The sequence below is a fragment of the Ochotona curzoniae genome, unplaced genomic scaffold, assembly GCF_017591425.1.
Source record: "Ochotona curzoniae isolate NIBS_2020 unplaced genomic scaffold, NIBS_Ocur_1.0 contig_2692, whole genome shotgun sequence".
Taxonomy (NCBI): Eukaryota; Metazoa; Chordata; class Mammalia; order Lagomorpha; family Ochotonidae; genus Ochotona; species Ochotona curzoniae.
In genome coordinates, this window is record NW_024465556.1 from 1,276,115 (window position 1) to 1,293,653 (window position 17,539).

General features: G+C 39.9%; 1 protein-coding gene and 1 long non-coding RNA gene across 5 annotated transcripts in view; one reads left to right on the forward strand and one right to left on the reverse strand.

The window, feature by feature from the left end:
* RNLS (renalase, FAD dependent amine oxidase) overlaps positions 1–7,621 on the forward strand; it is a 234,321-nt gene extending 226,700 nt beyond the window's left edge. The window contains exon 7 of the mRNA XM_040975764.1: positions 7,200–7,621. Within this exon, the coding sequence (XP_040831698.1) occupies positions 7,200–7,352 (153 nt within the window). The 3' untranslated portion in view covers positions 7,353–7,621. The remainder of the gene's footprint in view (positions 1–7,199) is intronic.
* Positions 1–17,539, reverse strand: part of LOC121153317 — a 387,354-nt gene that overhangs the window by 133,441 nt on the left and 236,374 nt on the right. The window lies entirely within an intron of this gene.

Below are 17,539 nucleotides of genomic sequence, written 5' to 3' on the forward strand. Positions count from 1 at the left end.
TACCAGGGCTTGGTTCAGAGTTCCTTAGGTTTTGGGTCTTCTACTCTAACTCTATTTTTTTGTGTGTGTGTTTTTACAGGGTGGGAGGAAGTCCTGATATTTTTGTGTGCAATTCTGTAGCACTAGCACTATTACCAAAACATCTGTACTTTCACACTGCACACAAAACCTCTCACACACTCATACAAAGGGCAGTGATCTGAAGCAGGTTTTTAAATTACTAGAAAGGATCATATTTGGACTTCTGTCATAGAGGAGGGGGTTTTATGTGCTGCTAGCATTAAATAGCACTGATTTGGAGAATGGCAATGTATCAGGCTATCATGTATTAGTGGGAAAAAAGAAGAAGAACAGTAAAGAATATCTGATTCCTTGATTTCTGATTACATGCTCACTCTGCAGTCTTCAAATCTAGGGGTGGCATACAGGGTTTCTCTCAAGTACCAGCCTCAGTTGACTGCTAGTGGCTGCCTGAGGCACTGAAGTGAGAAGGATGCTGAGGCCACTTCTGGGCTATGTGAGAAAAAAAATGCCACAGATGATTAGTTATGTCTGTCAGCAGTTGCCACACGTGTCACCTCAACAATCTATGATACAGTTGGGGAAATTTGCCCGCCAAGATGAATGGGCTAGGAAGACAACCAGACTGAGTTCTGGAATCGGTACATTTACCTTTGTAATGGAATGTATCGATTCTCTGATAATCAGTTGGTCTCACTAGAGACTGCTCATTTGGACATACTAAGAAAATGGAGGGTTTAAAACCAGCAATGCTGAAGGTATTAGAAATACAGCCACTACTAAAATGGTGTTGATTAAATGATTTTGCCATTCATTATCTTTTGACTGGTTACACATTCACTATTAGATACTCATTCTATCTCTTTTCTTATCCAATTCATGTTTCATCAGTTGTTAGGTGCCACCAAGTGAGCATGTGCCAGGAAACAGGAAAGTTATGATTTTCACACATAGAAACTTAGTTATTTCTGGTGATGTTCCAGTGGGCAGCTGTAACCTCTTGATATTTCCTTAGCAAATTACTTAAGGACTATTTGAATTGAGAGTATGAGAACTAATTGCTGTCTGAAAACGTTTATCTCCTACTGAAGAAAAAAATTCATAATCCAGACTTGTAGAACAGATGTCAGTAACTCAGAAGAAAACCCCAGAAAGTAAGAAATGCCACATTGCCAGTGCTCTGGGCACCACAGAGTGCAAGTTATGTGATAAAGAGCACGGACATGCAACATCAACAAGTCTTGAATTATAGAGTAATTTAGGGAAGTCACACTCTGAATGGGAAGACATTTTTGGAAAGGTTTAACTAATGGAATGCCCCATTACATTTGCAAAAGACTCACATGTAGTACCTAAAAGCTTTCCTGCATGAACCTTAAAAGGTGTAAGATTCAGCTTTGTGGTTACATAGAGGTACCATTTTTCTCACTTGTACATAGAATATCAGTGTGCCTTCCAGTTGATGGTGCCTTGACTTCAACAAAGTGTAGTATATATTACACTTGTCATACCCATGAGAAAATGTGACAGCAAGATCTCAGCTATTCATAGGTTACTGTCCAAGTTCCCTCAGGAAGTTGGTTACACATCTGAGATTACAGTTTATGAGCTCTTAATTACTGATGAATCTACTTGAACATCACTCAATGTCACATCTCAGAAAGTTTGGGGGCCAGCACAGTAGCTCAACAGGCTACTCCTCCATCTGCAAAAGCCAGAATCCCATAGGGGCACTGGTTCATCTCCCGGCTGTTCCACTTCAAATCCAGCCCTGTAATCACTGCCTGGGAAAGCATGGACTAAGTCTTTGAGACCCAGAAAGAAGCTCCTGGCTCCTGGCTTCAGAATGGCTCAACTCCAGCCATTGGGACAATCTGGAGAGTGAATCAGTGGATGAAAGATCCCTCTCTCTCTCTCTCTCCTTCTCTTTGCAAATCTAGGTTTCAAATAAAAATCAATAATTCTTTAAAAAAGGTCCTTATTAAGCTGAAGCATATATACATGATAGCTTTTAACCATGCTTTGAAATATTTTGCTTTAAAGATGAAAAGAAAAGAAAAAAGGAAGGAAGGGAGAAAATCATATTTGCTGGTTCATTTCCCAAATGCTTCTGTGGAAAGGGCTGGGTTAAGGTTAGGTGTGTAATGAAGATCTGCCGTGAGCATGTCAGGAATCCAGTTACTCAGGTCAGCACTACTCGCAGGAAGCCAGGATCAAGAGCTGGAGTTAGGACGCAGAACCAGGTACTCTGATGTGGGACACAGGCATCCTAAGTGCTAAGCTCAAAGTCCATCCCCTTTTACTATTTATGACCCACAGAGTCAGAAAGTTTGTTTGGTTCAGCTTAATGCACACGTAAGAGATGTTTACAGTAACACACCACTAACAATCTTCTGAACACGACAGCTCTTCCATGGGAGTTTCTGCCCAGCCCTGTAGGAGCCTCTCAGGAACACCTTTTGTGTAGCTGGTTGCCCATAAAGACCTTCATTGGATCAACTCAATAAACATTTATTGCACACTTTAATAGGGACTAGGCATTGTCCTTGGCCTGGGATACAAAGATTAGCAAATCACACACCTACACTGAGGAGCATGCAATCTAGGAAGAGAGACAGGCATGGGCATAATTAGTGCAAAATTGCAAGTGACATAATACAAATAATAACACACTAAAAAAGCACCTGCCCCAGCTGGCAAGAGGGTCTCTGAGCAGGTAACATTTGTGCTGAGTCTTGAAGGGTGAGCAGTGCACCTGTAGACAAGAAGGGGATTTATACAGCCTCACCCAGAAGAAGGATGCATGCAGGAAGCACCACAATGACAGGTGTGGAAAAGCTCATGGTGTGTGTGTGTGTGTGTGTGTGTGTGTGTGTGTGTGTGTGTGTGTGTGTGTGTGTGTGTGTGTCTGTGTTTAGGATGCATGCCAATGAGAGAAGTGATGGGAAGCATAACTAGAATGGAATTAAGATCTTTTTTGGAAAGTCTCTCCAGGTGGCTCTAAGGACCTTGCATTGTATGTGGCAGATAAAGAAAAATTACACACATCTACATGAATTTAAATCTCTTAGAAGAGGAACCACTTTTTGAGCTTTGAGTTCATCTACCTCATCATCATTCTCAGTTTATGGACACACAGCAACTCCAGAGCAGGCAAACTTTTTCTTTTTTTTCCTTACCAGCTCTGGCCTGAATGTGAGCCACAGCAACCTGGATTTCGAAGGGGCATGTTCCAGCCCTGACATCGCAGTCATTGAGCTGTGGTCTCTCACTGCGGCTGCAAGCATAGCCAAGACCACGGTGTCGTGAGAATTTGTGGCTTTGACAATTCAGGGCTCCTCCACTGCAGGCTGCCTTACTCCACTTGGGTGAGGGAGCTTGCCAACACCCACCCTGTGTTTTCATATTTTCGTCATTGGATAATTGCAAAGTGGGTGATTCCACCTCAATGCAGTGAGATTGATTTCATCCAAACTGCCGCCTGGCTAATCAGTGGCCCAGTTTTGCAGCCATGTGTTCTGGCATCTGGCATTACCACTCATCAAAGCAAATTACACAGCACCAATAGATCACCAAGTTATGACGGGGCAAAATTTTGTCCCTTAAGCTCCCTCTTGCTTAATGCTTGAATATTTAAATATCACAATTTATCTGTACATGGATGTCAGCTGGAATATATAAAGACATAATCATAAATTTATAAATACATATATTTTTATAAATTATACATAAATATATGCATGTAATATGAATATGTAGCAATTAGTTATCTCATTTATATAAATTTTCTAGATTCATAAAGCTAAGAGACTATCAAAATTTTTGTCTTAAAACTTACACATTGGGGCCCAGTGCGGTAGCCTAGTGGCTAAAGTCCTTGCCTTGCATACACCGGGACCCCATATGGGCACCAGTTCTAACCCCGGCAGCCTCACTTCCCATCCAGCTCCCTGTTGTGGCCTGGGAAAGCAGTCAAGAACGGCCCAAAGCCTTGGGACCCTGCACCTGTGTGACAGACCCAGAAGAGGCTCCTGGTTCCTGGCTTCAGATCAGCATAGCAATTGCTGGGGAAGTGAACCAACAGACCAAAGATCTTCCTCTCCGTATCTCCTCCTCTCTGTATATCTGACTTTCCAATAAAAAAATAAATCTTTAAATAATTATACATTGATAGACACACATGTCTACATATGAATCAGTTATTCCATTTATATAAATTTCCAAGTGCCAAAAGCTAAGGGACTACCAGACATTTTTTTTCTTTAAGTAGATTCTGAACATATTTGGAGTGTGAGTTCTGGAGTCAGTATATCCTGTTCAGATCCCTGATCCTTTATCTACTGGCATTCCATCTTTCTGAATCATGAGGTTAGAATAATAGTATCTACCTCATGGGCTGCCGTGTGCATTACATGGGTGGTGTTCATCTAAAGCATTTGATATGCAGTGATCATTTGAGAAATACTAACAAATAGCACTTTATGCACATTAGAAGTGGTTCTGAACACTGAACCATCCTTGCAAACATGAACAGTGCAGAACAACCAATTGCTCATGTGTTCCAGACCTATTATTAAGAGCCAGAATGTGACTTACTCTCCCCTAAATGGCCCAGGCTGCCAGCCTTCTTCCCAGTCCTTTTTTTAAGTGGGGGAAAAAACAACCTTTATATACAGAAATTCTTGCTTTCAGACTTTGATTTGTCACATTCTGAAACTGCCAACAAGAAACCTAGAAGTTTCTTCCACCAGTAGTGTTTCATTTACAGATGAAACAGTCTAATTTGTTAAAATTCTAACGCAGAAGGTAGAAAACTCTAGTTGAATACCCAAGTCCGTTTACCATAAGTCCTTTCTATTTTAGGTACTCAAAGATTTTATCTGATTTCAAGATTACCTGCTATGTCTATGATAAGCAATGTTGCTATAAAATGGTCTCCAGAAAAGACAGGGTGTATTCCTAATGTTAGGTCTGGATCTGAGTGCTATTGGTCTCCAGAGGTCCTCAAAGAGTCCAACAAAAACTAAAACAAAAGCTGTATTTCCTCATTTTTTTTTAAGTGAAGTATTGCATACAAAAAAAAAGTAACAGTGCAAAGTTTTTCTGCTTTGCAAACTGTAAATACAGATACTAACTTAGCCTATCTGGGACCAAAATCTCAGTACCACAATCCAAATAGCATTTATTATATTTCTTGGCTTTTTTTTAAGAAGCGAAAAGACATTGGTGTGTCTCTCTCCCTCCCCTTTCGAGAGGCACCCCACCTCCCAGCTTCCTCTCCAGAGGTGCTTCCCCCTCCCTGCTCACCTGGTCCCTCTGCAAGTAAGCTTTTCTATCTGCAACAACAACAACAAGAAGCAGAAAGACAAAAGAAGGGATAGATCCTGTGATTCATTCCCTACAATCCACCTACAAATGACCATGATAGCCACGGCTGGACTGGGGCTAAAGCCCAGAACCAGAAACAAAATCCAAATCAGCCAAGTAGATCGAAGGAATTCAGTGATTTGATCCATCACTGTTATCTCTCAGGATTTGCATTAAAAGGAAACTGGAGTTGGGAGATGAAATAAGATACGCAACCTAGGCATTCTGATACAAGATACAGGCATCATACTATGCATGGCAGCCAGTAGCCAAAATGCTCGCCGCTTCTTAGTTTTAAAGAAAATCTTGAGGGATATCACTCTATTTCAATTTCATGGAAAATCCATGAAAGCATTTGTGTACAAGACCAGAACTGCCATACGGTAGTCAATGTGAGCGCTATCTCCTAAAATTGTGCAGTAAAGCAGTCCTGAGGAAACACGCAATAGATTATTAATTTTTGGAATTCTAGTGCTTCAGTGGTCAAGTCATTGCAGTGTTCAAGACAATTACCTTCATCTCCAACCAAGAGTATCTTTTCTGGGAATAACCTCTGTTTTTTTTTTTTTTGTATCAAACATAATAAACTCAGTTCTACAGAATAAATCTCTGATTTCAGTGGATCTCTCCCATGGTGGACTCAAAATTAGTAAATTCCCCAATTTCAATATTTTAAAAAATTTACTAGGGCTTATATGTTAAAACTTTGAAACACTGTGTCCCTCTTCTTTGCCACATCCTTCCCCCAGTCAACCTTCTCCAGCGCGCGCACACACACGCGCACACACACACACACACACACACACACACACACAAAGTGACTGCTCCAAGTACCCTTTTTTCTCTCTTGCCCATAGACTATAGACATTTGCATATGCTCTTCCCTCTCCTTGAAATTATTCCTGTTTCCTTGACTGAAGACTCCCACCATCACATTCATGCATTGATTGTCACAGACGAATTCATTCATTTAAGACTGTGTGCCAGTGGGACCCACTGTGGTGCTTAACAGACAACAGAAGAAAGTGTTTCGTTGCTTTGGAGTCAGTCTTCATCTCAGGACCAAGACCTCCGAGAGGACAGGAATACGCGGTTTTAAAATTCTCTGATCTAGTTTCCAGTGTACAAGTGCTCAACAAATAAATATGTGAGGAAGGTAGGAAGAAGTAATGCATGGAAGGTTGGAAAGGAGATTATATTGGTCAAGAAAGGAAGGAGGAGAGAGGGAAGAAAGAAGAGTGTCTTGGTCCTTTCAACTTATTGCATGAGAAAACCAGGGCTGAGTGCCCTTTAAACAGCAGAAATTGATCTGTCACATTGCCAGAGGCTAGAAAGATCAAGATGAGGGTGCCAGCAGATTCCATGTATGATGAGGATCCATGTTTTCAGGTGGTAACTTTCTGGATTTAGGCTCACACAGACCAACAAGCTCCCTTGGACCTGCTGTGTAAGGGCGCTAACCTCATTCAAGACATCAGAGACCTCATGGCCTTTCACGTCTAAAAAGGCTCTTAACTCTGAAGACCATCACCTTAAGGGTTACAGTTTCAGTATATGAATTTCCAGAAGACCATAGCACTTGCTAATTTTGATGTTCACCATATCTGATTGTCTTACCTAAAAACTGAAAATTTCAACATCTTAGGAGTATAAACTCTTGGACTAAGGGAAGAGTTTAGGGAGGGGTTTTGGGTTCTTTACTCTCGTTATGCTGATTTCTCCAAGTGAAGACATTTTTCCTGGTGGGGTATTGCCATGACATCACAGTAGAGTACAGAAGGCAAATTATAATCTTTCTTTTACTCTTTCAGGTTACAAGTGCTGCTGCCAATTCCACTGGCCAAATGACTCTTCATCTCAAACCTCTCCTCGTGTGTGGAGGGGATGGATTTACTCATTCCAACTTTGATGGCTGTATCACATCTGCCCTTTGTGTTCTACAGGCTCTCAAAAATTATATCTAATATTCATGTCTTTTTTCTCCACATCCACTTTGGGGTTTTGTTATCATAATTTTCTTTCATTGATTACTGATTACATACTATTGATTTGCTTTTGACTGTGTTGAGGGAAGTTACTAGAAAATTGCTCTTCACTTATTTTCAATGTTTATTTGGCATATCAAATCAATTTTATAATTTTAAAAAGTACAGCTTTTGCTGTGATGAAAAGTCCTTGTACTTTATAACTTTCCCCCACTTTTCTGAATTACCATAGCTACTCCTTCTTGAAGGAAAAGTAGTGCTTAAGACCTTCTCCCCAAATTATATTAAATCAAAATATCAGTTCAAATGCCAAAGCCTTTATTATCCTCTTGAAAATTTCAATGCCTTGCAGTGAAAAAGCACTATCCAGGCCTCATTTTAAATCCTCAAATGTGTCCCTGGATCAATATTTTTATAACTTACTGAACCATTTGATTTCTTCAAACTGTGAGTAAGAGCATCATTTTTGTTTCTCAAGTATCTCCCTAGATAGTAAGTGATCCTGAAATGTGATTCATACATAAGGAGTCCTCAGAAAATTCATTAAAAAATGCTTATGATGACAAAACTTGACATGAATCTCATTTTTTTCACCAAAATAGACATCTTTATTTCCATATATTCCATGAACTTCCTAAAGTTCCTTTGTTTGTTATCCTCCCAGGATCACAGTTTTGAGAGTAAAGAAATGTCCCTTTAAATTTTCAGAGAAAAAATAATTCAATAATTCAATAATTCAGTTTAGTTTCCCAAGTCATCGTACTTTTGACCCTGAAAACAAATATGGAAGAAGTTAAATAGAACCAGAGAGGAAATATATCGATCTTTACCTTCTGCTGTCCCCAGTGACTGGTGCTATTTATTACTTTATGGACTTTCCAACAGGAACTGTGGCATTTAGACTCTGTCAAGTTTAATGAATTTTTGTTTCTCAAAAGAAAAAAAACTCTCCAAACCAGAAAATAGATATAGCTAATATAGTCTGGTATTTACCAACTTCGAGGTTCAGCATATTACCTACATGCTTCAGTGGTTGGACCCCAAGACTGGCTGCCTGGAGAGAAACTGATCCACAGTCTTCCAAATACGCTACCTGTTGTTCATTTGAAAAGCACAATGATGAATTTTATTTTATCATTCTGAAAGGAAATCATTCTGGCCCCTCAAACTAAAAACTGTCCAGCAAAAGATTTTTATTGGTAGTGTTTAAAGTGTCACTTGACCTCTGTCCTACACACACACACACAGAGAGGCACATCTGCTAGTGGATCTACAGAATGGGATTTATGATTCTGTGGCTTTTGATTACCATGGTTCCTTAATTCATTATATTGTTAAAAATAAATTCAAATACCTGCTTGATTAATGTCACTTATTTTTAACTCAAAGAAAGGAAAAAGAAAATGGATGCAGTCTTTGGATCAAAGTGATTTTCCATCATTTTAAGTGTATTTTTAAAATAAATATAATTCTGAAGCGGTTTGACTAAAAGTATCCTGACACTTTATGAATAAGTCTGTATTTATGCCATGAATTTTTATCATCCAGAGGAGATACAATTTACAAGGTAGAGTTACTTAAAGTATTAGCCTAAGCCATTAACTAATGACTTCTAATATCTGCTCATTCCAAATAATTCTGTGTGTTTTGATAAAATGAGAAAAAACTCAACACTGCTTAACATGCAGATCATTGCCACTTTGCTATTCTTAGAATTTTGAAAATTGTTTTACCTTTAGATTTTTCACTTGCCTCTTTTCCTTAGAAATGACACAGTTAAGGAAATGTGTCTCCTGCTGGAAGTCATTCTAGGGGGCTGTGAAACTCAGGGTGTCAAGGTGCCCCCAAAAGACCCCAGGGTCAAGGTCCCCAACTCCCCGGGCAGATGCAGGTCAGCAGCAGCATCTGGCACCATCACTGAGGTGTGTGTATGTCAGTCCTGCAGGACCACACATCATGACGGTATTTCAAGACAAGAACTTGTATTAATCAAGCCAGCCAAGGAAGGCTGCTCTGTTTTGAAAGGAGTGCATGCAAGTGAGAAACGGATTGAGCTGTGGGGTGATTTAATACTTGTTAGCTGATAAATATAGCCTTTGCAGGAATAAAGCTTTATGATGCAGTGTTGAAAAGCTTAATTACTGGACTGTCTGTGCATGTCTTGCTCAGGCAGCAAGGTTGACAAATTATAGCAATGGAATAGTATTTTTCACCTTTGGCATTTCTGAGGGGGAAAAAGTAATGTCTAAAAACACTGGGAAAGCAGTAATAATCCAAGACCAGATATTACTGAAAGCAAAAAAAAAAAAAGATACTTCATTGAGTCACCAAGACTTCTATGCAAAATGCCATGGTCTCCACCCCCTCGCCTACTCACCGCCTTAGGAAGTGAAGAGAACAAGCACAATTTTGCATTTGTCCTTTTTACCTTACCCAAGCATGTAAGAGTGTGTGAGTGTGTGTGTGTGTGTGTGTGTGTGTGTGCACTTGTGTATGCATCTATTATATGTGTGTATGTGTGTATATATATATGTATTTAGATCTATATATTTATAGGTACATATATATATCTCCAAGCATGTGAGTATATATATGTATGTATGTATATATGTGTGTATATATATACACACACACACAAACACATATATATATGTTCATCTCCCTTTTCATCTTCCCAGCAACCCTGTGAGAAAAACAGAGCAGGAAAATCTCATTCACATTTAACACACAAGGAAACTGAGGCCCAGGCCTTGGCCAATCAAGGTCATATCATGATATGCCAGGACAAGGACGCAGGCCTCCCGTGACCCATTTCGGTTTATGGGCACCATGCTGCTGGCAGATGAACATGATAATTAAAGCTGAACTGAAATATGAGTTGGGGGTGCAGGCGGCTCCATGTGGTCCTCTTATTGATGTTTCATTGCAGAGAGCAAGTGCTAATCCCGATGTGAAATGTATAGGAGTCTAACATGAGATAAAGTCTCCATAAGTATGGGCGAAGTGATTTATACTCCTGTTATTTTCATTTGCTGCTTTATTTCCTTCTTTGGGAGGCACTTGCTGTGAGAAATAGCTGTATTCTAATGACACTGGATTTCAGCTCAGCAGTAGTTGGTTAGCAAGTACATTCACTCCGCATCCACCCTTTCTCTCTGCATTCCTCTTTGTTTCCCTTATTTCATTATCTTCTGGTTTCTGCCATATTTCCTCTTCTTTTACTTTCTCTTGTGCCTCTTCTCCTAGCCTCTCAAGTCTCCACCCTTGGCTAAACTTGGCATATAAATGCAGTCGCATTATTATTCATAGTATATGTTGCTGTTGTTGCTGTTCCTAGCATTTAAAGTATTTGATCCTTTTGTCAAAAGTTGATTGGACAGTCTTTCAGTTGACTTTAAAAACTGACACAAGAATTTAACACTGGCTGTAAGTTTCAGGGATTTTAGTGCTAATAACCTTTAAAACACTATGTAGCTTTTTTTTTTTTTTCACTCTCCCTGTCTCATGCAAAAGGTAGTACCAGGCTCTCTGGTGAGCATCAGGGAACATAATTAGCAAACCCCACCTCAAGATTCTGCTCAGAAGAAGACACATGGAGTGGAAGACAGGATAACAGTTGGTTAAGAAACAGGGCCCGGCGCGGTGGCGCAAGTGGTTAAAGGTCCTCGCATTGCACGCCCGGGATCCCATATGGGCACTGGTTCTAATCCCGGCAGCCCTGCTTCCCTTCCAGCTCCCTGCCTGTGGCCTGGGAAAGCAGTCGAGGACAGCCCAAAGCTTTGGGAACCTGCACCCGCGTGGGAGACCCGGAAGAGGCTCCTGGCTTCGGATCGGCATAGTATTGGCCCGTTGCGCTCACTTGGGGAGTGAATCATCGGACGGAAGATCTTCCTCTCTGTCTCTCCTCTCTGTATATCCGCCTTTCCAATGAAAAAATAATAAAAATAAATCTTTTAAAAAAAACAGTTGGTTAAGAAACAGCCACTAAGATGTTCTAATTCATGATGCTGGGGAATCAAGAAAAATGCTTCCTCAGAAGAGAGAATCCCTAAACAGATATGGAAATACATGAACCAAGCACACCCAGCAACATTTCTCCCTCCGTGCCATCCTGGGCGACAGGGGCTGACTTCAGGAGTCCAAACTGCAAAAATCAGTGTAGACAGGCCAGCATCCCATGTTAGAGCACCAGTTCAAATCCCAGCTACCATGCTTCCCATGCATGCTCCCTGCTAATATGTCCAGGAAGGCCTCAGAAGATGGGCCACCTACATGAGAGACCCAGATGGAACACTGGGCTCCTTGCTTCTGCCTACTCCAACTCCAGCTGCTGTAACCATTTGAGGAGTTCATCAACAAATGGAAGATCTCTTTTTTTTTTCTCTTTCTCTCTTGGTGTCATTTTACCTTTCAAAAAAATAGAAGAAATCCTTAAAATAAATGAGTTCCTTCTGTGGAGAAGAGTCAGTGGAGCACAGAAAGCAGTCTGTGATAGAAGAAAAGCTGCAGCAAGCCTCAGATTATCTGTGGTAGGGCTCAGCTCGTACAGTGCTATCTGGAATGCACTGGTGTTTCAGCCAATGTCATCTGACCAAGGAAATCAGGGAAGATTGAATAATATTGCAATCTGTGTTTCCTACTTAACAGAAAGTAACTGCTGTCCACTGAAGAACTCATAGCAGAATCCATTAAAAAAAAAAAAAGCCTGCAAGAAAGAGTCTCTAAGAAACTGCTCATTTTAAAGCCATATAGAATTATACAACTTGCAATGTCTAATCTTAGAGGGGCCTGGGGAGCATTTAGACCAGTTATTTGTTATCTTAGATTTCAAACCTATTGATAAGCTATGTAAAGCATTGGATCATTTACTAACAACAATAAAAAGAATTATGCATATATGCAAATACAAATTATATACCATTTAGATACCTGTTTCTATAAATAAAGTTTTATTGGAACACAGCCTTACTTACTCATTTGTATATAGTCTGGGACTGTTTTTGCAGTACAATAGTGAAGTGTTTAGAACAAAGCCCATATGGCTTCCATTTTAAAATAGGATCCTCCAGGAAAAAGTTTGCTGACTCCTGTAGAAAGGAGGTACAAATCCCCTAGAATCTATTTGTGGCCATTCAGGGACTCACGCACCAGAGAGAGAAACACACTGAATCTCAATTCTCTCAGGCTGTAAATTCTGACTTATTGCAGATTCACACATCTGGTCCCTTGTTACCTGATCCTGTACCCCGTTGTAAATCCTTCAAGGCAAGCCTATGAAGTTACATAGATGGGTGTTTCAATCTAGACTTTTCTCCTCATTGTGTGACCTTGTGGCAGTTACATAATCTCTTAGCCCCTTTCATCATCTGAAATATGAGTTAACGGTAGCTATGCCATAAGCTTACTGTGAAGCTTAACTATATATTGGACCTTAGAAGAAAGCAAGACATGTAGAAAGTGCTTAATAAATGGTGAGAACAACAGTAAGGTTGCTGATAAAGGGGAGGAGGAGGAACACAAAGAGAAATTGTGCATTGGTAGCAAACATGGTGGAACTTAGAAATAAAGCTCTATGGAAGATTTTTTTATTTGTTTCGAGATTATTTCCTTTCAGTGGAAAGGCATAATTTCATAAAGAAAGACAGACACAGAAAGAAACATCTTCCATTGGATGGTTCACCTGCCACTTGGTTGCAATAGCCAGAGCTGAGCTGATCTTAAGCCAGGAGCCAGGAGCTTCTAACAGTTCTTTCACACGGGTGCCAGGGCCCAAGGACCTGGGGCATTCTCTGCCCTTTTCCAAACTGTAACAGTCAGGTAACAAACCAGTATCCATATGGGATGCTGGCACAAGTTAGCTTACTATGCCATGTTGCTAGCTCCAGAAGGTTGTTTTAAAGCTTTCATGCAGTGCACACATTTTGCCTAGCGGATTAGGTAGCTGCATCATGCATCAGAATATGTGGATTTAATGCCCAGATCTAGCTCCTGAATACATCTTTCTACTACAGTGAACCCTGGGAGGCAGAAGTATTGGCCCAAATAGTTGTTGTCCTGCCACCCATCTTGCAGGCCTTGATTGAGTTCCTAGCTTCCATTCCAGCACCAGTTGTTTCAAGCAGACATATGTGGAGTGAACCTCTCTCTCCTCTCTCTTCTCTCTCTCCTCTTCCTCTTCTCTCTCTCCTCTCTCCTCTTCTCCCTCTAGCAAACTGGAATACAAAGAAAAAAAAAACACCTTTGCATGATAGAATACTGGTCTACCAGAGACCAGGTACAGGTCACTTGTTTTCTTATTGCAAGAAGAAGAAAACTTGCTTAGGGAAAACATGGTTGCTTTAATGTAGCCTTTGGAAAGAAACCAGGAAAGGTCATTACCAGGCATGCATATGATGTAAAATACAAGCATTCTCTTGTATCTTTTTCCTTAGCAAGCGCACGTACTGAATGCAAAGAATTGCATGCTTGGATTGGATTCTACTGAAGATTATTTACTTAATCTTTGAAACACTGTGAAATCTAGAAGTGACTTATTTTACATTCTTAACATGTTTGCCTCAGTATGCAGTTTCATTTCCTGTCCATTTTAAATAGTCCAATTCCTGGTTGGCTCATGTCATCCTGCATCTAGTATTTAGCTGACATGGGATTCTGAACCAGTTTTTTTATGTCTCTGAGACTCAGGGTCCTCATTTACAAGATATGGATATTAATTTTAACCTCCTTAGTACTGTTTTGAATGTTATTACATATAAAGTTTTCAGCACTGTGCCCTGCATACAGAAAAGATTCAATAAATGCCAGCTGTCGTTGCCGTTATAATTGGTGAAATATCACCTAGGAAAATGATCCCCTTTGATGGCCATCACTGCACACTGCAGACCTAGCCAGGAAGCCAGTTCAGTGTTTGTAGAACACACTAGGGACTGTAGTCAAGCATGCTGTGAAATTGACATTCATGTGAATGATTTTTCTTTTAAAATTCTTATTCTTGGGCCCAGCACAGTGGCCTAGCAGCTAAAGTCCTCGCCTTGAAGGTGCCAGAATCCCATCTGGGTGCCAGTTCTAATCCCTGCAGCCTCACTTCTCATCCAGTTCCCTGCTTGTGGCCTGGGAAAGCAGTGGAGGACGGCCCATAGCCTCGGGACCCTGCACCCACATAGGAGACCCGGAAGAAGCTCTGGGTTCCTGGCTTTGGATTGGCTTATTTCCAGCCATTACAGCTGCTTGGGGAGTGACTCATCAGATGGAATATCTTTCTCTCTCCTCTCCTCTCTGTATGTTTGACTTCACAATAAAAATAAATGAATCTTGGGGGGAAAAGGAAATTCTTACTCTTGGATTAATGGATGCAGGAATGCATGCATGCTATGATTTGTTGTCATGCTCCCTAACGGATCATGCAAGGTGCTCTGTTCTTCCGCAGCTGATCCTTCCTGATATCCACTTGTTCAATATCTACTTGTACCCACAGTGCAAGATCCACAAAAGTAGGGCCTAGCCTGGCAGAGGTAAATGTCTGTTGATCCAATGAATGAATGAGTTCAACTAACTGCAATTTCCTTTCTACTTTCAATATGTACGAGAGGAAAGCATTAATGAAGCAGAATTATCCCATAGAATGAAAATGTATGAGCTTTATCTTCAACAGAGGAGATCATTGCAACAGTACTTATATTTTCCATGTGTGGTTTATATTCAAAGTCATTAGGCAATCCCAGATAGTCCATTCTTTCTGCTGATTCACGTTATTTTGTGGGGGGCAGGGAGAAGGTGAATGAGCTGTTTTACCCTATAAAATAATTTACTAAAACTCACACTTCCTTTCTCACCATTTTGCCTAGTATATAAAGTTTTCTGCTGAGGAAGCCAGAATTTTGAGAAGAAAATGCACCTGAGTACACAAACCTGCTGAGTCTGACTTATGGAGTTCTACTTGAAAAGCTGAAGTCATATATACTGAGACATCTCCAAATTATAAATAATTGAATTACCTGGAGAATGGTGAATCCTGATCATTATTAACTAGAAATTCCTTTTTGTGTTAATTCTAGCATTGCTTCTTTTCTCAGAATACATGACTTCAGTTGTTGCTATATTGCTAGTATAAATGGTGTAGACAACCTAATGAAGTCCAATTGATCTTGTACAGGCCTGAAGTCAAGATTTCATTAGATTGCAGTAAGCTTCATGGAGACAAAGGTTTGTTTTTCCTTTCATGTCAGAATCTCTAGTATCTATAACAGTGCCTGGCATGTATTGAATGAATGACTGAAGAATATTGATGCCATCAAGAATTAGCAACCTCTACAGTCTTACGTAATTAACTGATGAGGCCAAAATTTGAAAAAAAAAATCAAGTCTTAATTATTTACGTAAGTTTCATACATGTAGCCAACTGAATTTTAACAAAAGTGCTCTGACTATACAGTGGAACAAGGATAACTTTTTAAACAAACGGTGCTGACAAAATACATGTAGAGGAATGAAACTGAATCCATATCCTTACCACATACAAAAACCAATACAGTCCAAAGACCAAAATGTAGGACCTGAGACTGAGAAGTTTCCAGAAGGAAACTGAGGAAACACTCTAAGACAATGATGTAGTGTTGTCTGCACTGCTGACATCATACACAGGTGCCGATTTGAGTCCTGGCTGCTCTGCTTCCAATCCTGCCTATTAATGTGCCTAGGAAAGCAGCGGAGGATTGCCCAAATGCTTGGGATTCTGTACCCAAGGGAGAGTCCCAGAAAAAGCTCTCTGTCTGTCAATCTGTCTCTACTTCTCTCTCGCTCTGTAATTCCTTGAAATAAACAAATATTTTTACAAACTAAAAATAGACTTGCCATACAATGCAGCAATCCTGCTACTGAGTATATACTCAAAAGACTTGAACACGATGAAGCAGAGGTACCTTAACCCTGCGTTTATAACACTGTTCACAACAGTCAAAATGTGTAGTCCACCACGGTGCTCATTATCAGATGAATAAATAAAGCAAATGTGGTGTATATGCATAATGGAACAGTATTTAGTTATACGAAAAAAAAAAAAAAAACCCTTACCATTTGCAGCAGAAAGGACTCAACCAGAGGACATCAGGTTGAGTGAAATAAGCGAAACCCAGAAAGACAGGTAACACATGTCCTACTTTCTTTGTGGGATCTAAAACTTAAGCAACAAACAGGCCTAAAAGGTAAACAGAAATATCCGGGTATATTAGCATTGCTCCACAAATAGTTTTGTAAAACCTTGTTTTATACTTTTGTCTAACCAATGATTATAGAATGTTATACTACTATAGTTTTAATGGTGTGTTAATACTTCAAAATTGCTGTATATTGGCGAAATGTTTAGTTTTCCAGTCAATAATTGCTTATAGCCATAGACTGTGTTTCCACTGAATTAGTCTTTTTGCTGTTTACTTGATATTTTTAAAAATTTATTTATTTACTTATTTATTTATTTGAAGATTAAGGTTACAGAGAAAGAGAAAGAAATAGAGATCTTCCATCTCCTATTCCCCTACCCAGCTGGCCACAACAGCCAAGACTGGGCCAGGCTGAAGCCAGGAGCCAGGAGCTTCCTCCAGGTCTCCCAAACATGTTCAGAGGCCCAAATGCTTGAGGCATCGTCTGCTGCTTTTCCCAGGTCATTAGCATGGAACTGGATCAGATGTGGAGCAGCTGTGCAATGTACAAGCACCCGCATGTGAGGCCAGCATTGCAAGCAGTGACTTTACTTGCTACACCACAGTGCCAGCCCTCATTAAACTTCTGGTTTGGTAAAGAATTAGGCCTTTTTGTTGTATGTAAATTTAAAATACATGATCTTAAAAACTAAAAAGAAAAGAAGGGAAAAATTAAAGCAGTAGGAAGGAGGGAAGAAGAGAATGCCATTATGTACTTAGAACTGTATCTACACATCACACTGAACACTTTAAAAAGTAATTTCAACAATAGGAAGAAAAATAGAAATTTACAATGTCATGAAGTCAAATAACATGTTACTAGATATGAGAGTCTCCATTACACAGCTACTATACATCCCCTTAAATGAAAAGCCACAAAACAAAATCAACAACAGGAAGAAAAAAAAAAAACAAAGCAAAACAAAATCAACAACAGGAAGAAAAAAGAAATGAACAACACCATGAAGTTAA